The 22,537-nt window shown below is 39.6% G+C and overlaps 2 protein-coding genes across 2 annotated transcripts; both read right to left on the bottom strand.

The window, feature by feature from the left end:
• Positions 1-1,434: 1,434 nt before the first annotated feature.
• On the bottom strand, positions 1,435-5,765 carry LOC126407634 (extracellular calcium-sensing receptor-like). Its single transcript, XM_050072708.1, has 6 exons — positions 5,584-5,765; positions 5,036-5,333; positions 3,474-4,268; positions 3,147-3,374; positions 2,839-2,962; positions 1,435-2,348 (listed from the first exon to the last, which is right to left on the bottom strand). Exons 1-6 carry the CDS (start codon positions 5,613-5,615, stop codon positions 1,435-1,437), a joined length of 2,391 nt encoding a protein of 796 aa, XP_049928665.1. The 5' UTR covers positions 5,616-5,765.
• Positions 5,766-15,863: 10,098 nt separating this feature from the next.
• Positions 15,864-20,211, bottom strand: LOC126407625 (extracellular calcium-sensing receptor-like). Its single transcript, XM_050072695.1, has 6 exons — positions 20,024-20,211; positions 19,506-19,803; positions 17,826-18,620; positions 17,499-17,726; positions 17,197-17,320; positions 15,864-16,777 (listed from the first exon to the last, which is right to left on the bottom strand). The coding sequence occupies exons 1-6, from the start codon at positions 20,110-20,112 to the stop codon at positions 15,864-15,866; spliced, it is 2,448 nt and encodes an 815-aa protein (XP_049928652.1). The 5' UTR covers positions 20,113-20,211.
• Positions 20,212-22,537: the final 2,326 nt, after the last annotated feature.

Genomic DNA, 22,537 nt, shown 5'->3' with positions numbered 1-22,537 from the left:
TGCAAACTGTTGCTGGGCAAGTGAAGGAGGGCATCAAGCTAAAGGGAGAGGTCCTCTGGTCTTGGTTGTCTAGGGGTCTCCTGAAGCAACAGACAAGTAAAGTACTGGGGTGCAAAAGCAATGGAAGTCGCCAGAGGAAGAGCCTGGGAGAAAGAAAGAGGGTCCGGGATCGGCACAAAGAGTTTGAAGAGGCTTTGTACATGAACTTTTAGTGGGCCTCAATGAATTTCTGGCAAACCCTTTGATGACTCAGGAAGCGCTTAAGAAGTTTGGCTCACGCTATTGTTGGCAGTGGAGAAGAATTGCAAACCTAGACTGGGGTGTTGTTGAATGGTGGAAAGAGCATTTTGAGGACCTCCTGAACTCAACCAGCATGTTGTTTGTGAAGGAGGCAGAGTTCAAGATTTAGAAATAACCTCAAATATATCTTTGAGAGCTGTCTCCCTGGTAGTGAAGGGGCTCCCTGATGGCAAAGCACAAAGTGTGGATGACATTCGCCCTGAGATGTTGAAGGATATGGACATTGTTGGGCTATCTTGGCTAACATGCCTCCATGGAGGTCTGGGACAGTACATGAAATCAAAAAAAATTTCCTAGGTTTTAGCCTCTGTTTGTGATTTTCATGGACAGGATTTCAAGGTGCAGCCAATGGAAGGAGAGTGTCCAGTCTGAAAATTGTGTTTCTGTTCTTTTAGATGATGTTTTTCTTTTGGATTCATAAGACTGTGCTGAGCTAAGTGCTAAGCGATTGGAATTAGTCAGCACCTCTAGGTCTGAGGCCATGGCTTGCTCCTGAAAGATGGTGGATTACTCCCCCTTGGTTAGAATTTATGGCCCCAAATGAAAGAGTACTTGGGGACTTGTTCACGAATGAGGGTAAAATGGAGCGTGGGATAGAAAGGCGGATTGGTGCAGCATGATAGGGGCATTGCAATATTGTGGTCAAAAGGGAGCTGGTCTCACTCTTCGAGACTGGGTGAAGAACTCGGACATTTAGAGCGAGCTAAAAGTCAAGCCAATGCTTTCTTTGTATGTTTTCCAGGCATGTCCAACCGGTAGGAGACCCTGGGGAAGACTCGGAACAGACTGGAGTGAGTACACATCTCATCTAACCTGGAAACACAGAAAAGGTTGTTGAAAAAGGGACGCATGGACAGCCTTCCTTCGCCTGATGCCACCATGACATAGCACACAGTTAAAGAAAAGGGGGAAAAAAAAGTTAATGGTTAAAGTGAAGTACAGTTAAGTTGCAGTTTGCCTGTACCCAGAGGGATGCCAATTTTTTTATACATATAAATTGAAAAAAAGTAAATAAATATATAGCTCAAACCATAGAGGTTTATGTCATTCTTTATCAAGCTGTATTTACAGCTGTTATCTCTAATACTTATGTCAAAATTTTAATGGCATGTTCTATAATGATATTTTAAGTTTTCAAAATGATTTTGGTGCCCCCTTCCCCATCATATCCTTTTTTGTATTCTTCTCAGGTTTCAGTAAGATAATATAACATTTTGGAAAGAATATACAAATGAGCAGTCCAAAACTGGAGGCCAGAATAGCAAATATCTCCACAGCAACACTGAACTTCCCAGGGGAGCTGACATATGCTGGAATAAAGGTGATCCATACTGCACAGAATATCAGCATGCTAAAAGTGATAAATTTGGCTTCATTGAATTTATCAGGCAGTTTCCGAGCCAGAAAAGCAAGAATAAAACAGAACATGGCCAGAAGTCCAATGTACCCAAGAACAGCCCAAAAGCCTACAGCTGAACCCAGAGTGCACTCTAGGATGATTCTGTCCTTAAATTGTTTAAAGTTCTTAAATGGAAAAGGAGGTGAAATTGTTAACCAGAGGATACATATGATAACTTGTACAACTGTGAAAGCCAGAACACTGAGCCTCTGCTGTGCAGGCCCAAACCATTTCATCACATTACTACCAGGACGTGTTGCCCTGAAGGCCATTAACACCACTATAGTTTTCCCCAGAACACACGAGATACAGAGAACAAAGGTGATCCCAAATGCTGTGTGTCGCAGCATGCAGGACCACTCAGAGGGCCGGCCGATGAAGGTCAGAGAACACAGGAAACACAGAGTCAAGGAGAAGAGCAGCAGGAAGCTCAGCTCAGAGTTGTTGGCTCTGACAATAGGAGTTTTCCTGTATCTGAAGAAAATGAATGCCACAACAGCAGTGATGCATGTTCCCAGCAAGGATGCTGCAGTGAGCAGTGCTCCCATAATCTCTTCATATGATAGAAACTCTTTCTCCTTCTTTACACAGGCATCTCTTCTCTCATTTGACCAGAACTCAGGGTGGCATCGCACACAGGTGATAGAATCTGAGAAATGATTTTAAAGAAGGTGTTAGACTTGATCAGTACATATGTTGTTCTTATCTCTATATTGCTTATTTTCCGTGTATACAAGCGTACAGCACATAATTACCGCATAATAAATGGATAGCCATATGATGGTTTTATTTTGGTTTTATTTACTTTGTTTTGTTTTTTTAAATAACTAGGCATTGTAACATTTTTTTCAAAAATCAAATTTCAGTCCATATGCAAACACGTTATCATCCACTCTCATTAATTGCAGTTTTAGAAAGAGAGATGTCAAAACCTCAGAAGATGACACCAAATCTGCCTGCTCACTATGAGGAGGTGGGAAAAAAGGGTTTTTGCTAATTTGAGTAAGTTGACCTTAAATGACCTTTTTTAAATATACATACATACATACATACATATATATATATATATATATGTGTGTGTATATATAGTTTTGTTTTGTTTTTTCGTTTTTTTTTCTTATGACAAAATAATACTACACCTGTAATGTTGCTTATTTCTCCCTCTGCACATCTGAAGCAGTCATAGCAGCAGACAGGCTTTCCTTTCTGGAGAACCCTGTGAGTTCCTGGACGACACTTTTCACTGCAAACTGACACAGGCACCTACATTAACAAAATTGTTATGAGAAAATATGCTGGCATTCACTTTGAAAAGGTACTGTCTTTTTAGGTTTTGTTATGGTTGTTTGATGCATCTTAAACAAGCATTATGATACAACATCTTGTAACATATCCAATTATTAACTTTTAAAATAGACTACAATATATAAATATTACAATAGCTTACCTGTTGTGAGTTGTTTGCCCAAATTAGAGACTTATTTTGCAGATTCAGCTGTTTGTCTGCAGGTAAAGATGCATCATAAAAACCAACTGTGACAAAGTCCACAATGCCATTTTCTGTTGGCTGCCAGTTTATAATTTCATACTTTGCTGCTGGGTCTCCATTCTCATTAAAGTAAACTTCCTCTCCTTCCTTTGTTTTGAAATGAATCCTTTTTATGTGCTGTAAAATCTAAAAAGATATGAATCAGTGTAGATCATTATCTGGCCCCATCTTGTAGGCCTGGTGGAGATACACCATAATAGACTGGTGATTTATTTATGAACTCACCGAATATGGATTGAGCTGCACCTTCATGTTACATGTTTTATTACAACTAAGAATACTATGAAGTGCGTGGGCCACAGCATACACTCCTTTATAGACATTGTTAAAGATAGGCATGGGTGACATATCAGTGAAGCTGTTCTGCACTCCAGTCAGATCTTCATGTCCAGTACATTCTCTCTGATTCTCTGTGGATGACTTTGACTGCTTGAATTGACAGCTGAATAATGTCTCCCAAAACTCTGTAAACACTTCATTACTGGATGAATTGAGTGGCTTTACATCCAACATGAACTCTCTCATGCCACTGACATGTGCTTTGGGGATGGACAGGCCTATGGCACCATCCAGAATGTGATGCTTATCTATGGCTGCAGTTTGGGGATCAAAAATCCAGCTTTCACTACCGACCCACTGGTACCCAGTCAAGTTGTGGTGAGACATCTCATGTATTAGCATGACAATATCGGGGAGGGCGAGGAACGTGACAATCACCTTGGAAGTGGAAGCTTTGATAATGTCAATTATCTTTTGTATTTTGTCTGGTGGATCTGTTCTAAAGAAAGACACAGAGTACTCCAGACAGATGCCCAGCTGCTGGGCTGTTTCTGTAAATGTGGCCATGCCATTGTTCCCATAATCATCATTTGTTCTAATAGCTCCAACCCAAGTCCAACCAAAGTGCTTGACCAACTGTGCCAGGGCTCTGCTCTGGTAGGCGTCACTGGGTATTGTCCTGAGGAAGGATGGGTACTTGGTTTTATCACTGAGACAAGCACAGGTGGCAAAGGGGCTGATCTAGAAAGAAAAAGAAATATCCTGAGATACAAATTTGATATATAAAACATTTACACAGCACACTACAATGTGGTAACACTCAATATTACTCATCATTGATAAATGGTAAATGTATTGTTAATAAATTTCAGTTAATAGTTATTTTACTGTGAACAAACAATAAAATATTAAATAATAATATTGAAATACTATTGGCATTTCCATAAATACTTTTTTAACACTTTATCGGACACATTATAACATTTCACATACTGTCTTGCCTATCTGAAAATGTTGATCAACTTATTTGTAAACCTTAAAGAAATTGTTTGTAAAAGATTATAACATAAGACCAGATATTTGTAAAACTTTGTAAATGGTTAATAATTGTTTTTAAACTATCTATAAATATTATACTTTTTGTAGATGCCCTACACAATATTTATTAACCATTAAACAAAGTGTTAAAATCATCAGTTGCAACTATATAAGAAGCATCCAAATAAACAGTTAACAAAGCCAATCAAATAGCATTATCAATGTGTTGCAAATATGTGTTCAATCAATATAATGGTTTTTAAAACAATTTCTTGAAATAAAGTCTGAAGAAAAACTGAATACGGTGTACAAAATGTTCTAATATGTGCAACAGTTAACTGTTAAATTAACATAAATATTTCATTCTTAATAATTAGTAAACAATATTCAATCATCAATTCATTGTTAACATTAAAATGACTATTAACTAAAGGTAATCTCATTAATTCATTTTAACAAATCTTACTCACCACTGGGATATGAAAGCTTCCGATTACAGTAGCTATAGCCATGGAAGGAGAGGAAGAAGTCTCTCCAATAATTGCCTGCACATGGGCTGATCTGGTACAAGGTGCTTCCGAGGGTGCAGAGAACACCTCATTACCATTAGCCAAAGCCAGTGTAACCCTCACAGCTCTGGCCATGGAGCGACAGGCATCATAGATCTTATAGCCCAGAGAGATGCCAGGCAGCAGGTCTGTCCTGTTATTAATCTCCACTATGGCAAAGCGCATAGCCTGGGCATACTGGAAAGCTCTAAAATTCAAACTAGATGTTGACAGATAGAAATATTGGAATTGCAAACAATTTATTCTTGGAATACAACAGTAGCACAGGAAATCAAAGCCTTTGATGTTTTAAATACATAAGAAAGGCAATATTTCTTATTTGAATACTCAATTTAATAACCTGTTATATATCATTTTTATTAGTAGTAGTGAGTATTTGTACCGTTTGTGTCTTACGAACTTCCACATATATATTCAAAATCAACATAGATTTCTACAGTATAATTTACCTGGTGCATTGCAGTGGCAGTGGCTTGTGCATGTAGTTGTCCTGCCTGATTTTCCATCTGCTGCGGAAAGAGAAGATACCCCCTAAGAAAATGTCTCCATCATTAGATAGCTGGGGGTAATCGGGATCCCCTCGACGTCTGCACACCAGCTCCTCAGCCTGAGAGACAGACACCACCAGCAACAGTGCCCAACACTTCTCTGGCCACCTCTGCATGGACAACATATTGTCTAAGAGAGTTTAACCACTGGGTGGCATCACATGTAACTGAATATAAATAAGAAGTGGACAGCCGTATTTATATATTATGGAGCAGCCTTTATAAAAAAAAAAAAAAAAAAAAAAATAAGAGTAGTGATGATTTATCTCTGAGGACCAACAAGGTGGGGCAAGAAGAAGGTGTCCAAACAACGAACAGTTTTCGGCCATAGCCCATTCTGAATAACTTTACTGTATATCTTATTGGATAAGAATATTCAGTTGTGCTCTCAATAATGTGTTGCCTTTTTTTAATAATAATCCTTTAACATTGTGGAATTGCATTTACACTTGAATTGATAATTGTAATTTTAAAAATTGAAAAATAATGCAGGCTAAAGGTGATGAAAAATTTTAAAAATAAGAGTCATTAGGCAAACTGAAATGCCCCACAACAGTACAGTGTTGTTAACATTACATTAACTGATGTTTTTTGTTATCTTTGCCAGAGTGAGTGTGGTGTGTGGGTTAAAGTGTGGTTTAAAAACTCACATCCATATAAATGTTTGGTCTTATTTTGAACCAGAGCATCTGCAGATTATTTTGATATCTGATATGTTACGATCGACTAAAGTTAGGCAGGATACCATATGGATAAGTCTTTTTTTTTTGTCATTCTTGACGCCATCTTGACTGTCTGGCACTGCACTCAGTGTGTGCAGTGAGATTACATATTTGGGCCATATTATCGCAAATGACCTGTCTGATGACAAGGATATCTTTAGGCAGCGTCGGAAGCTGTATGCCCAAGCAAATATGCTGTGTCGTAAGTTCAGCATGTGCTCTGTATCTGTGAAGATCTCACTCTTTAGAGCGTATTGTACACCTTTGTGTACTGCCTACCTGTGGTGTCGTTATAAACAAGGCAGCATTAGAAAACTCACAGTGGCTTATAATGACAGCATGAGGCTGCTGCTGAGAGCTTCAAAAAGCTCAAGTGCAAGCCATATGTTTGTTAGTGTTGGGGTACCTACCTGCTCTGCTGTTCTACGTAACCTGATGTATGGATTTATGTGTAGGGCATCTGAGTCAGAAAACAACTTAATTGCTGTTTTGGCTAACCCTGTACGCAGTTCTGTCAGATTTTCTTCCAGACTGTGGAACCACTGGCGAACATGTCTGTATGTTAGACATTGAACATTGTGAAAGGCTTTGTATTTTGTGTATCTTGTGTGTTATTTTTTTTCTTATTTTACTCTGCTGTTTTTTTTTACTCTGTTTTTTTTTAATTGTGATATGGATCCCCCTGGGTCTGAAATAAAGAATGAATTGTAAGGGAGCAGGGAGGGACCAGTTCCACTGAGCGCTACTGCACTGTGCTCCGGTCACCACAGCTACGATCTGGTTTTGTTCTATCCACCACATGGTGCTTCGACCCAAAGTAAGTGAATAGGCTATGTAGTTAAACAGTTTCGTTTTTGTTTATTTTAGATGTGTTTATTGTTGTTATTCCCGACTTTGTTGTACTGTAGGCTACAGACAAATTTAATGCTGTTAAAAGTTCAGTCATGAATGACATGGAACAAAGATTTGTGGCTGTGTTTTAAAAATGCATTCATCCTCACAATTACATTGTATCTATATTTTACATACAGTGAACTCAGTCTGCTCTGGGCAGCACACCACAGTTTCATCAAAAATAAATTAGTTACATATTTATATTAGCTTTTTAGACTCTTCTGGAACGTGCTCCACCACATCTGCTGGAATCATCAATTGTCTAGAGTGGCAACGATCAGCCTTGATCTGCATCTGAGTGCACTTTTCTAGTTTTGTTTTATTTTGTTTTTAGGGCCTCTTAGGGGCAGTGAAAGAAGTGTTCCATACATAATTATCACCTTATAAACCTCTTGGGTTTGTCTCAGGCTGTGCTCAGCTGAGAAGGATTACTGCTGACCTGAACTGGGGATATCGCTGGGCAGAGGAAGGAGCACTTTAAAGAGGACATGAAACAACGGAACAGACACCAGCATAGGAGATGTGTGCATTATTAAGACATACTGATGAAATAAAAAGTCGGAAAAGTCAGCCTATTTTAGAGAAAATCCACTTCGGACCAACCATCGGAATGGTTGGTTGGTTTCACGACACTGTGTCTGTAGACGGAGGAAGACGAAGAAGCAGTAGTTTAGGAAATTTACCGAGTGAAAAGATGTCAGAGGACGAAGCCGAAAGATATATTGATCTATCATCAAACCCAGTGGCCTATGCTTTTGAGCCAGTGACGAGGAGGAGAGTGGAAAGTCACAATTTTGCGGAGGAGGCGGCAGCTGCTCCGGACGAGGATGGCAGCCAGGAGAGGGATTGCAACACTGCATGGTGCATGTGCCAAAATTACTGTCCGAAACTAAAAATGAACCACAACCCATATACCATATAAACATCCGGGCCTGAGAGTTTTCACCTAAAACTCATGTTATCCCACTCCATACAGTCAGTGGTCATCACAGCTGATGCAAACCGCTAAAGAAACACTACTTACCGTGACTCCACGTTTTCCAAAGCAGTCAGTCAGGAATCCAAACTTAATAAAATCCCCATACATCAACTCCAATCCCGTTATCTTTCTCACCGTCATCCTGTTTATTCCTCTTGCCATGCATGCACTAAAGTTTTTTCTAGCTAGCTTTTCCTTCACATGGCTCGGCTGCCGAAAAGCCGTCACACGCGTCTAGTGGCAAATTAAAAAATAAATATAAATGTACATATATATGTCGGAGCCATCACGACACAACGTAAGGCACAGTAATTTACTTTTTCAACCGAAAGTGTTGACCGTCCGTCCAGCAGCCCACTTGAGGCCTCACTTGATGTTGTGTTTACCACCGGGCCGGAATTGGCTCACAACAAAATTAGCATTTTTGATTGGCCGATGTTAGCGCTATCCGCTCGCTACTGCTAATGTTTAGTCATAACCAACATTACCATAACACTAAATAGTCAACAAGAATAGTCGCGGTGGCAGGCCTAATAATATATTGATGCATTTGGCAGTTATTCAGCATTTCATTCTAGTCTAGCTTTTACCTTTTACTGAACATACATTGTAGATATTTATGCAAATAGCACTGGAACTTTGTATTGGTCCTGAACTGCAGTGACACACAACAGACACTTCATGACAGATACTATCAGTCTCTAAAAACTAGTACTAGTAACTATTACCTACTACAGCACCTAGTAAAAACACATTGTACATTAGTGCAAATCAGGAGGACATTGCTAATTTAGTGAGGTGCATGATTCTCCATGGACATTAGAAATAACTGTACATTGATACTTTTGATAGTCACAAAAGAATAATAACTAGTAGAACTGTAGAAAATAAGATAAGTCAGTGAGGAAAAAAACTGGTGACATTATGACATATGATTCTGGCTGCTACATTCTGTACCCTGGCTCCTACAAGAAATGTGATATTAACATTATAATTTTGTTAATTTTGTTTAATGTCCCTCAGAAGCAAAGCAAACATCCCCAGTGTTTACACACATTAATCGTATGATAATAAAACACTAAATAATTATATTGATTCAACAAGCACTACAGCCAGAACTGGTATGGACATTTAACCAAAACCAATTTCACCCAACCATCACTGAAACAAAACAGAGGATACATTGGATAGTTTTCTATGCATGGTTATCGAAAGAATAACAACACAACAAAAAGTGTTTAGGCTATATGAATCTTTAATAAATCAGTAGTCAGGATGTAAGTACAAAGTCTTTCATGTTAAGGCTGATAACATCATTTGGGTACCTAAAAAGTGTACATTTGTGTTAACAGGTTAGGCAGGCATGCATGCAATTGGTGGCCAGCAGCAAATTCCCAGAGGCTGACATCAGTGAGGAGATAGAGCAGGTGACACGCAGTGTGCACACCCTGACAGTCAGTGTTGGCACCCAGACCGATCCATTTCAACAGGATACAGAAGAGGGAGACAATAAGCAGTACATTTGCACAGGCACTTTGACAGATGACATATTTACCAACCAGGTCATAAACAATGACCACTCATACTGTACATCTGTGGAAGGCCAGGCCACACAAGCTGGAATCGGGACCCGGTTTTTCCTTCCCAAATGGCCCCGGGCCCAGAGGGTAAACTGTCTGTAGGCAGTCAACCTAAAGAGACTGATGGAAAAGAAATGTATTGGTTAGATTTGTCTCAATTGTTTAAGATCATAAACAAGTTGTTTGTTGTCAGGAAAGATATAACAGGGCGTCTTTTTTCTTTTATATGTGTCCACTTGTTAGAGTGTGAGAGTGGAAATCCATTTGGTAATTTATGTTAACTTGAGCCTTGCTTCATTATCCACTTCTATGAATTATTCTATATCACCTACAAAGTACAAAATATTGAATCATTCCTTTCAGATTCCAGAATATACGTCAACTGTGTATTGCTCATCTCACTCAAAAGTTATTGAGGATGAACCCGTTTGAATGTCTGACATCAAACTTTCTGCGTCACGGTGTTTTGACAGCGGTTTCCCAAACATTGGTTTCATAACGTGCTGCACAACACGATGTAAACAAACTACGTATAGAAAGCATTCATGTGGCATTATATTGTTATGTCAGGCCTCTCAGACATGTTCCGCATCTAACTGGCTCGTTCACCAGTAGCAATATGTAACATAGTCAGCTATGTGAACCGGCGAACTAACGTTAAGTACCAGCATTGATAGCTATTAGCTGTTAGCATCAACTAGCTAACGCTAAGGGTTAGCTAGCAATTAGTACCGGAGAAACGACATAAACAAAGACATTTCGGTCAGACAACAACTGTATGTAAACAAACAGCACGTGGAAACATTGTTCATATTCCTGGCCAACACCGTAGTGCATGCATTTGTTTTCTTTACTGCATACGGTTAGAGTCATTCGCCCGCGGTTACAGCTAGCTTGACTTACCTGCTGTTGACGGGACGCTGCAGCGTCTCAGCTCTGACATCCCTCAGTGAAAGCATCGCTACCTCCACAGGGCTCAACAATAAGGATTGCCCGATTGCCCGGGGCAAGTAAAACTCAAGGTCGGGCATGTAAACTAACAACTCACTTGCCCGATCGGGCAAGTTGCTAAAAATAGTAAAAGTTAATAACTAATTGATAAAAATAAATGTATTTTAAAACGTGCTCTTTGGTCACGCGTTAACAATTCTCCTCTGCTCTCTGTATCGCGCACGGCGGAGTTCCGCCACACACACAGGTGAGCACGCTAGAGCGGCTCGGGCCGCATTTTCCTGACCGAACCTGACCCCGAGCCCGGTGCAGTTTGTCAGCTGACAAAGTTATTGTTATGGACACTGTGTAAATAACCATCAACAGACTGCTGTTAAGCACAGACAAACAGCTGCTCGCACAGCAACGCGGCACGGCACTCATGAGCTTGTGTTGCGTTCAGGAGTTGTCACGTAAATAACAACTTCCAGCACTTAAATAGGTCATAGCACAAAACNTTTGATAGCCGCTTATATTAAACAATTTTTATAGGGCAAGTAAAAACTGACTTTGGGCAAGTAGATGTCTGACCAACTTGCCCGACCGGGCAAGTGAAAAAAAACCTTAGCGTTGAACCCTGCTCCAACACGCCCACCTCCCGGCACAGGATGCTGAATGAGCGCACCATGGTGATGCAGGGGTGGTCATGGAGAAGATGGTCCAGACCAGCCTCCTGGCAGCAAATGGACTCTGGCACAGTGGGCATCGCCACACTGACACCACGTAATGTTGCCGACACGCCCTTGACCCAAAATCACCGGCTCGACCACTTCTTCCTCCCGTACCACTGCTCGATTCCCATGCCTTATAGGCTCATAGGCGTAGGCAATGGGGCTTGTCACAGACTCAACAGGCCTATCCAGTTCGTCTTCCTCCATTGTCAAAAAGTGTGGTGCTCAACCCAGTTCAGAAATGCTCCACTGTCTTCACTTCACTGCGATCGCTAGCTTGACAACCACTCCGGTGACATCACGTCCGGCGACACAACAGACATGGCGCCGCCCTTTGTTTTAACAGAACTTAAATGACAGGATTTTGAGATTCCTTTCATTTTCAGTGTTTAAACTAAAATTATCTTTTTAGGGTGAGAGACCCTCTTTAAATTATGATAACTATGTTTAGTGTTTCATGTCCTCTTTAAGGAACTCCTAACTCCGGCGGTCACATCCACTGTGCAGGAGACAGAGCCTGAAGATTGGGGGTACTCTAGCCCATATCCCTGGCAGAGGTTGCTGAGGTAGTCAAAAAGCTCCCCAGTGTCAAGATGCTAGGTGTGGATGAGATTTGCCCTTAGATGCTAAAGGCTCTTGTAACCATTGCATGACACTGATTAACCAGATATGAAGGTAAGTACTTCTAAAAGCATCAAGGGGAATTTAGACCAGTTTCAGAAACCCTAGGAACGACAGGAGCCAGAGTTGGATTACTATAATGAAACAGAGGCAGGACACAAATGTTAAGTTTTGAATGTATATTACCAAAAGTTCGGTTTACAATTTACCAAAATTACCAAAACACCGAAAAGGAATACACTACCCTGTGCGCACAGTAAAACAAAAAACTAAAATAATAAAGACCCGGGTAAAGGTTAAATGTTCTTGTTAAAGTCACTGTTGGGTAAAGTCAAAGTTCGTTCAAGTCAAAGAAAGAAAAATTAAAAGAAGAATTCAAAGAAAATTACACTCATGCTAACTCTATGAACACTGCTGATCACAGGAAAAGTGTATGAACTCAGCTTTATCTCCAAATCACAATCTCTGTTGTACAACATTAAATTTACGTCCAGTTCAAAATCATTTTTATCCATGAGCATCAAAATAATTGTCTCAGAGAGCGAATACGTTGGATAGAAACTCAATTATAACAAAGGTGCAAAACTGTAAACATAAATCATACACTGAATGTTTGTCAGTAGGCTACTTCACCTTTAATATATTCCTGAATGTCTTCAAAGCATGTAAACACTATTGCTGCTAATGTAATTCAGCTAGCAGTTACATATTATCAGTCGCTAAGCTGCAGTAATTCACACAAACAACACAAAATACATTCAGTAACAAATAATGATACGGTCTTACATGCCAGCAAGGCAGAATATATCCTCACATCAGCAATATTCCTCCTCTCAGCTAAGTCAAATCAAGTTTTCGAACCACTAACACACTTGTAGCACTGTCAATGTAGATGTTACTGGATGCTAATTAGCATTTAAGCTAGCGAACTTTTGGTTGCTAACAACTTAGCATTAAGCAATGGAAAACATACAACGGTTAGCATAAAGGCTAACGGACATGAAGCTAATATGCTCGGAGTCTGCTCAACTCACCAGCGCGATGAATTGGAATGTGCACGGAACTTGTGCCGTCAGGCCTCGCTGTACACACCGGAACTCTCTGCTTTCTCTCTCTGTTTGTATCCACTCACTGTCATCATCAACATAATGCTCTCGTGAAGGCTCAGCTCAGACTGATGTTCTGCTCTCTCCTCTTTACTAACATGAGTTGTCAGTAGACTGTCAGGAGGTGGGCTTAAGCCTCTGATTGACTACAGTGAGAGTGAACTTGAATTTATTGGCTTTTTATCCTGCTTATCACATAAACATTTCCTTGTTCTTCTATTAAAGTTTTTTAAACACATATTAACATTTTTATTTATATATTTATTCATTAATTTGTTTATTGCTAATGAGATTGTATAATGATCTGGCTATGTATTCACATATTTATTTATTTATTTATCTATTTTTAACTCTTGGTTACACTCTGGACGCTGTCGGACTGTCTTGGCTGACGAGACTTTTCAGTGTTGTGTGGAGGTTGGGTACAATGCCTGCAGGTTGGCAGAACGGGGTGTAGGCTCTCATTTTCAGAAAAGGGGACCAGAGGGTGTGTTCCAACCATCAGGTATCACACTGATCAGGTGTGTTCCAACCATCGGGGTATCACTGCTCAGCCTCCCGGCTAAAGTTTACTCCAGGGTGCTGGAACTGAGGCTCCAACCGACTGTCCAACCTCGGATTCAGAAGGAGCGATACAGATTCTGTCCTGGTTGTAGAACAGTGGACCAGCTCTTTATCCTTGCGAGGCTGCTGGAAGGGTCGTGGGAGTTTGCCCATCCAGGGTGGAATGGATCAGCGGTTTGATGCAGCTGCTGCAGTGATTTGCTGCTGTGCTGGACCGACGCGGTGAAGAGGGAGCTGAGCTGGAAGGTGAAGCTTTTGATTTAATGGTCCATCTACATCCCAACCCCCACCTATGGTCATGAGCTCTGGGTGTGTGTGTGTGTCCAGGGTGCACCCCGCCTCTCACCCAATGTCAGCTGGGATAGACTCTAGGGTAGCAGGAAGGATAAGTGGTAACTGAAAATTACTTAATGAAGATCTCAATTTACATAATGTATATAATGAATGAATAACTATATATATATATATATATATATATATATATACAGAGAGAGAGACAGAGAGAGTAAAACATAACCTAGCCAAAAGTCTTCTGTACCGAAGAACAGCCCAAAAGCCTAAAGACGAGCCATTTATGTCTTATTTTTATCTTTTGTGGTCAAAAACAAAAAAAGAAAAGGGTGGAAGCTACTTCTATTACTAATTGTGTTAATTAAGCATATAATATTGTTTCATATCCATCGCAGGCCCTGAATGCATTAAATTGAAATCACATCATGGCAGACTTTATGACATCAGCAAATATTGTATTGTTATGCAAGGAACTGATATAATGTTGTTATGAAACTGATTTACAACCCCCGCTGTAACATTTATTTCTGGTATAAATTTGCACATTTTAACAAGGATGTCTGTGGGGATTGACTTGCTTCTGGAGCCAGCCTTAAGTGGCCATTCAAGGAACACCAGTTTTTGGCACTTCAGCATTGGCTTAATTTTTCAGCCCTGGAGGTTGCTGCTTCTTTATATGTTAAATGTTAAATTTCACTACACCTGTATTGTTACCTATTTCTCCCTCTGCTCTCCTTTTAGCTCTGTTTTGGTCTCAAACATCTTTTCAGTTGCTAAATGTTAGAGAGGCTCGAATTAAAACACAAACAGAGGTAGTGTGACTTCGTTCTGGATGCCAATACTTCACTATATCTTGCCAAAGCAAATGGTTGCATGCTATATTATAGCATGAATGTTGCATACAGAACCTTTTATAATGTCTGACCTTGTGACATGTATTGGTTGCATACATATGCCACAATCCCTCCCTTCTCCCTCCATGGCTGTGACCAAAGAAGGCTGTCCTCGCCACTACTACCCTGCCTGTCCCGACTGTATGTAAGCCATAACGTGAGTTAGGATTGGTCCTGGTATTTGTATGTAATCCTTAGTTAGTGTAATGGTTATGAAAAATATCACTTAGTGGTAATTTCCAACGTAATTCATATGGTCAAAAAACTTTTATAGTCAGCTCATGTTTCCCCTCTCAAAAAATTATATTTTTTGTTTATCTCTCAAACGGTTGTCAGTGATGAAGGGACATTGTGCCTTCACTGGACAAGGCTCCCATGTCCCAGGAAGACGTGGACCAAAGAACAAGTTCCGAGCTGCATTATATTTTTTGGGGGGAATTTTTCGTTAACGATTCCCTATTTTTTCACAAATTTCAAAGCCTTTTTATAGGGTCGCCCCATGATAACTATTTTTGGTTTAATGAGACGTTGTATAGGAGGAAATAAAAGAAGAGTACTTGCCATGTATTGTTGTACTTTAATATATTTTGATGAGAAGAATTTTTTATTGGCTATATTACATCGGGTAAAATATACCCGACATTAGTGATGGTGTTACTAAATGTAATGTTAGTGTTCTAGGGTTAAAGTCTAAATACAGTAAAAAATACACACACACACACACACACACACACACACACACACACACACACATTCAAGATCAAACCATAACAGTTTATATAATGGTTGATCGAGTTGTATTTAAAGCTGTTATCTCTAATTCATATGTCAAAATTATAATGGCATTTTCTATAATGATATTTTAAATTTTCAAAATGATTTTGGTGCCCCCTTCCCCATCATATCCTTTTTTGTATTCTTCTCAGGTTTCAGTAAGATAATATAACATTTTGGAAAAAATATACAAATGAGCAGTCCAAAACTGGAGGCCAGAATAGCAAATATCTCCACAGCAACACTGAACTTCCCAGGGGAGCTGACATATGCTGGAATAAAGGTGATCCATACTGCACAGAATATCAGCATGCTAAAAGTGATAAATCTGGCCTCATTGAAATTATCGGGCAGTTTCCGAGCCAGAAAAGCAAGAATAAAACAGAACATGGCCAGAAGTCCAATGTACCCAAGAACAGCCCAAAAGCCTACAGCTGAACCCAGAGTGCACTCTAATATGATTCTGTCCTTAAACTGTTTGAAGTTCTTGAATGGAAAAGGAGGTGAAATTGTTAACCAGAGGATACATATGATAACTTGTATGAGAGTGAAAGCCAGAACAGTGAGTCTCTGCTGTGCAGGCCCAAACCATTTCATCACATTACTACCAGGAAGTGTTGCCCTGAAGGCCATTAACACCACTATAGTTTTCCCCAGAACACACGAGATACAGAGAACAAAGGTGATCCCAAATGCTGTGTGTCGCAGCATGCAGGACCACTCAGAGGGCCGGCCGATGAAGGTCAGAGAACACAGGAAACACAGAGTCAAGGAGAAGAGCAGCAGGAAGCTCAGCTCAGAGTTGTTGGCCCGAACAATAGGAGTTTTCCTGTATGTGAAGAAAATGAATGCCACAACAGCAGTGATGCATGTTCCCAGCAAGGACGCTGCAGTGAGCAGTGCTCCCATTATCTCTTCATATGATAGAAACTCTGCCTCCTTCTTTACACAGGCATCTCTTCTCTCATTTGACCAGAACTCAGGGTGGCATCTCACACAGGTGATAGAATCTGGAAAATGATTTTACAGCAGGTGTTAGACTTGCTCAGTAGCCTACATTTGTTGTCTCTATATTGCTTATTTTCTAGACATGCAAGACATACACCACATAATTACTGTATCATAAATGGATAGTCATATGACAGTTTTATTTTCATTTTACTTGATTTGTTTTATTTTTTAATAATTAGGCAGTCATTTTTTTATTTCAATGTTTGAGTCCAATTGCACACACAATTTCACTCACTCATTAATTGCTGTTTTAGAAAGAGAGATCTCAAAACCTCAGCAGATGAGACCAATTCTGCCTGCTCACTATGAGGAGGTGGAAAAAACACTAAAGGGTTTTTGCTAATTTGAGTGAGTTGACCTTAAATGACCTTTTTTAAATATAAATTAATATATATTTATTAACAAAATATTACAGCACCTGTAATGTTGCTTATTTCTCCCTCTGCACATGTTAAACAGTCATAGCAGCAGACAGGCTTTCCTTTCTGGAGAACCTTGCGAGTTCCTGGACGACACTTGTCACTGCAAACTGACACAGGCACCTGCAAAAACAAAACGATTATGAGAAAAATTGTGGGCATTCACTTTGACAAGGTGTGTCTTTGTTATGTTCTGTTGTGCATTTTGATACATCATAAACAAACGTCATGATACACCAACAAGCACCATATGCAATTTTTTAATATTAAAATAGACTGTATGAACATCACAGGAGCTTACCTGTTGTGAGATGTTTGCCCAAATTAAAGACTTATTTTGCAGATTCAGCTGTTTGTCTGCAGGTAAAGATGAATCATAAAAACCAACTGTGACAAAGTCCACAATGCCATTTTCTGTTGGCTGCCAATTTATAATTTCATACTTTGCTGCTGGGTCTCCATTCTCATTAAAGTAAACCTCCTCTCCTTCCTTTGTTTTGAAATGAATCCTTTTTATGTGTTGTAAAATCTAAAAAGATATGAATCAATATAGATCATTATGTGACATCATCTTGTAGGCCCAATGGCAATACAGTACAGAAGACTGATAAATTATTTATGAACTCACCGTATATGGATCAAGCGGCACCTCGCTGTAACATGTTTTATTACAGCTGAGTATACTATGAAGTGCGTGGGCCACAGCATACACTCCTTTATAGACATTGTTAAAGATAGGCATGAGAGACATATCAGTGAAGCTGTTCTGCACTCCAGTCAGATCTTCATGTCCAGTACATTCTCTCTGATTCTCTGTGGATGACTTTGACTGCTTGAACTTACAGCTGAATAATGTCTCCCAAAACTCTGTAAACACTTCATTACTAGATGAATTGAGAGGCTTTACATCCAACATGAACTCTCTCATGCCACTGACATGTGCTTTGGGGATGGACAGGCCTATGGCACCATCCAGAATGTGATGCTTATCTATGGCTGCAGTTTGGGGATCAAAGATCCAGCCTTCACTACCGACCCACTGGTACCCAGTCAAATTGTGGTGAGACAACGGATGTATAAGTATAGGGATATCAGCGGGGGAGAGAAAAGCTACAATCACCTTGGAAGTGGAAGCTTTGATAATGTTGATTATCTTTTGTATTTTGTCTGGTGGATCTGTTCTAAACAAAGACACAGAATACTCCAGACAGATGCCCAGCTGCTGGGCTGTTTCTGTAAATGTGGCCATGCCATTGATCCCATAATCATCATTTGTTCTAATAGCTCCAACCCAAGTCCAACCAAAGTGCTTGACCAACTGTGCCAGGGCTCTGCTCTGGTAGTAGTCACTGGGTATTGTCCTGAGGAAGGATGGGTACTTGGTTTTATCACTGAGACAAGCACAAGTGGCAAAGTGACTGATCTAAAAAAAAAATAAAGAAATTATAAAAAAAAAAAAAAAGATATCCCAAGATAAATATTTGAAATACTAAACATTTACATTTACACAACACACTATAATGTGGTTAAATTTTATAATAATAATCATCACTGATATATTTTTTATTATTGTCTAAAAAATTTAAGTTAGTAGTTACTATACTGTTAACAAACAATGAAAGGATAAATAATAATGTTGGCTTTGTATTAGTGATCGCATAATTTGTTACTTTAACCATTTTCTTGCACATATTGTTCTTTCTTGCCTCTTTGAAAATGATTATCGAAGTATTTGCAAACCTTTAAGTGACTAAAAAAAAACAAAAAAAAAAAAACAGACCAGACATTTGTAACACCTTTTTAATGGTTGATAATACTTTTGTAAACCATTTATAAACATTCTCTGGTTGTCCAGTATTATCCATTTATTAATGTATCATAATCGCAAAGTCTCAGATTTATAATAAGCATCCTAATGAGATAGTTGACAGACCAATCAATAGGCAATGTGTTACAACTACCTGTTCAATCAGTCTTATGTTTTTTTCAAACCATTCTGAAGGGTATACAAGTTTACCTTCACATATGGTGTATGAAATGTTATGATGTGTGGAACAATAAACTGTTAAACACAGATAAAAGCAGTATCAAAAATGAGTAAGCAATATTCAATTATCATTTCATTGTTTGGTAACATTAAAATTATTATTACTTAAAATGTCTTTTTTTTTTTTTCTTTTTAATGACGGTTCTTATAAAGAGTTGCCTACAATTGTTTTAAAACCCCTTTTGTTTTGACCACCTGGAAAAATTAAACAATAATAATTGTTTTCACTAGTACATTTTCATTTTGAATGATCTTACCCACCATTGGCATATGAAAGGGTCCGATTACAGTGGCTATAGCCATGGAAGGAGAGGAGGAGGTCTCTCCAATAATGGCCTGCACTTGGGCTGGTCTGGTACATGGTTCCTGGGAGGGTGCAGATAATTCCTCATTACCATTAGCCAAAGCCAGTGTAACCCTCACACCTCTGGCAATGGAGCGACAGGCATCATATATCTTATAGCCCAAAGAGATGCCAGGCAGCAGGTCTGTTCTGTTATTAATCTCCTCAATGGCAAAGCGCATAGCCTGGGCATACTTGAAACCTCTGAAATGCAAACTAGATATCAGCAGATATAAATATTAGAACTGAAAACAATTTATCCATGGAATAGAAAAAGTATCACAGGAAATGAAAGCATTTGATGGTATTAAGACACACAAGACAGCATATCCCATATTTTATACTGACTTTGATGCCCTTTCCTGTACCTGTTTTGCATCTGTACCCACTTTCACTGAGATAGTTGCAATCTAAATAGATATTCTGTCCGATTTACCTGGTGCATTGCAGTGGCAGTGGCTTGTGCATGTAGTTGTCCTGTCTGTTTTTCCAGCTGCTGTGGAAAGAGAAGATTCCCCCCAACATAATATCTCCATCCTTAGATAGCTGGGGCTTCTCGGGATCCCCTCTTTGCCTGCACACCAGCTCCTCAGCCTGAGAGACAGAGGCCACTACCAACAGCTGTAAGAGTGTCCAACCCTTTTCTGGCCACCTCTGCATTAACATCGTACTGTCTCTGACAGCTTAACCACTGGGTTAGGATCACACATAAATGCAAATTAGAGGCTTGCACTGGTATTTATACATTTGGGAGCAGCATCAAAAAATATAATAGAACAGTGATGTTTTTTCTCTGTGGACCTACAAGGTGAGGCAACAGGAAGAAGGTGTCCAAACAGAGGAGTTGTCTGCCTTGTGCTTTTCTGAATATCTTAAAGATATACTATACAGGATTATCCTACAAAACAAAAAGAGGACATACAAAAGTAATTCTTCATCACAGTCACCACTTAGGATCCAATTATAATTGTGTGGCAGTGTATTTATTGGCAGAGACGCTGCCATCTACCTGCATTTTCTTATTTTCTTCTTATTTTACTATGTCTGGGACATTCCTGGGCACAGCATGTAGGTGAGGTTGGGACTTTAAAAATATCACTTTCACCGGCAAAAGGGTTTACAAATAGTAGCTGACAATTCATGCTTAATACCTTGAAATTCATATATTATCAGATACGAATATTCACTTATGCCAGACAAAAGGTTTCCTTTTTTAAAATAATAATAATAATGGCACAATTGAGTCTCAAATTTAAAATTGTAATTTTGTAATTCACAAATTGGAAAATAATGCAGGATGAAGGTGATGTAAGGTTTAGAAAATAAGACTTATTAGACATTGAAATGCCCCACAATAGTAATGTCTTATTAACAATGCATGAACTGATATTTTTTGTTTTGTTTTGTGACCACTTGGGGGCAGATAAACAAGCTTTACATATAACATTTACCTTATAACATTGATATGGCTACCATATAAGTAATCATATATGCTATCTTATGCTCCTTTGAGGTCCTCCTTTTTCTGCTCTTTGTAGACAACGTTGTTCTATTGTAATAACAGTCACCATCTCTAGGTCTGAGGCCATGGTTTGCTGCTGAAGAATGCTGGATTACTCCCTCTGGATTGGAATTGAGTTATGGCCTCAGGTGAAGGACTACTTGGGGTCTTGTTCACAAGTGAAGGTAAAATGGAGCATGAGATGAACAGGTGGATTGGTCCAGCATGATAGGGACATTAAAATGTTGTGGTGAAGAGGGTGCTGAGCCTTTTGATTTTGCAATCAATCTACATTTCAACCCTTACCGTTGGTCATGAGCTTTGGGTAATGAATGTGGATACAAGCTCACTCTTAAGGATTGGGTGAAGAACTCAGACATCCATCGGGAGCTAAGAGAAAGGCAATATTTCTTAGTGACAAAAGGGGCCAGTTGAGGTGGTTTGAGATCTGATCAAGATGCCTCTCGACACCTTTCTTTGTAGCTGGGTGGGTGCCAGGTCCCGTATTCCTTGAGTGCACCCAGCTGCCACGACAATGAACAAAGAAGCTTAGATTACAGCACACACAGAAGGAGCGTGACTTCAATCTCTGCTTAAGACACTTTTACTCTACTGTAGTTTTATAAATCAAATTGTTGTTTGCTGCTACATTGATGCTCTGAATGTTGCATACAGCTCATTTAAAGTCTAAATGCAGTACAAAATACACTTGCACACGCGCACACACACACACACACACACACACACACACACACATCTCAAACCATAACAGTTTATATAATTGTTGATCAAGTTGTATTTAAAGCTGTTATCACTAATTTTGATGTCAAAATTTTAGTGGCATTTTTGATAATGATATTTCAAATGTGACCTATTATGCTTTTTGGGGTTTCCTCTTCATTAGTGTGTTATATAGCATTTTTCTGTCTCTATAAGGTCTGCTAAGTAAAAAAAAAAAGGCTAAAGGGAGCTCTGTCTCCCCACAGACACACATCATGTGACCTGCACTGAAACAGCTCGTTTTGAATTTCCCCCTTTTCCCGCTTTTACTTCCCTGATTAATTACCTAATAGCGATCATAGCACACAGTGCCCGCCTGAGCCGCACTCCCAAACATACCTACTCCGAGCAGAGGTGGAGGAGAGAGGCTGCAGAGTTTGAACCTGAGGAGACGCCATGTCTAGGAGACGCAGCTTTGTGACCAATAATTGACCTATGGCTAAGCCCCGCCCTCAAAAGTAATGAGCCAATCACAGTGCATATAGCCATTCCCATACACTCGGGGTACGTCCCAAGTCTCTTATTTTATACTGCTAACTCCTAACTCCTTACTTGAACCGGAAGTCGTTCGAGCTCCGCCATCTTTAAGGCCGTTTCATGTCTCTTATTCCTGCCAGTAAGGAGTTAGCGTTAGGCGTTAGGAGGGATCTGTTAGGTGCGATGAGTAAG

Source organism: Epinephelus moara, chromosome 2, assembly GCF_006386435.1.
Source record: "Epinephelus moara isolate mb chromosome 2, YSFRI_EMoa_1.0, whole genome shotgun sequence".
NCBI classification, from domain to species: domain Eukaryota; kingdom Metazoa; phylum Chordata; class Actinopteri; order Perciformes; family Serranidae; genus Epinephelus; species Epinephelus moara.
Note: the sequence above shows the minus strand (reverse complement) of the source record. Positions and strands in the feature narration are given on the sequence as shown.

Bases quoted from the DNA above. Each gene is read 5' to 3' on its own strand.
- LOC126407625 (XM_050072695.1), bottom strand. From the start codon at position 20,112: ATGTTGGGGGGAATCTTCTCTTTCCACAGCAGCTGGAAAAACAGACAG. The intron at 18,621-19,505 runs GTGGGTAAGATC...TTTTTTTTTTAG, and splicing joins GACCCTTTCATATGCCAATG to ATCAGTCACTTTGCCACTTG. The intron at 16,778-17,196 runs GTGCTGTAATAT...ATCATTTTCCAG, and splicing joins AGAAATAAGCAACATTACAG to ATTCTATCACCTGTGTGAGA.
- LOC126407634 (XM_050072708.1), bottom strand. From the start codon at position 5,615: ATGCACAAGCCACTGCCACTGCAATGCACCAG. The intron at 5,334-5,583 runs GTAAATTATACT...GTCAACATCTAG, and splicing joins CTGCCACTGCAATGCACCAG to TTTGAATTTTAGAGCTTTCC. The intron at 4,269-5,035 runs GTGAGTAAGATT...TTTTCTTTCTAG, and splicing joins GAAGCTTTCATATCCCAGTG to ATCAGCCCCTTTGCCACCTG.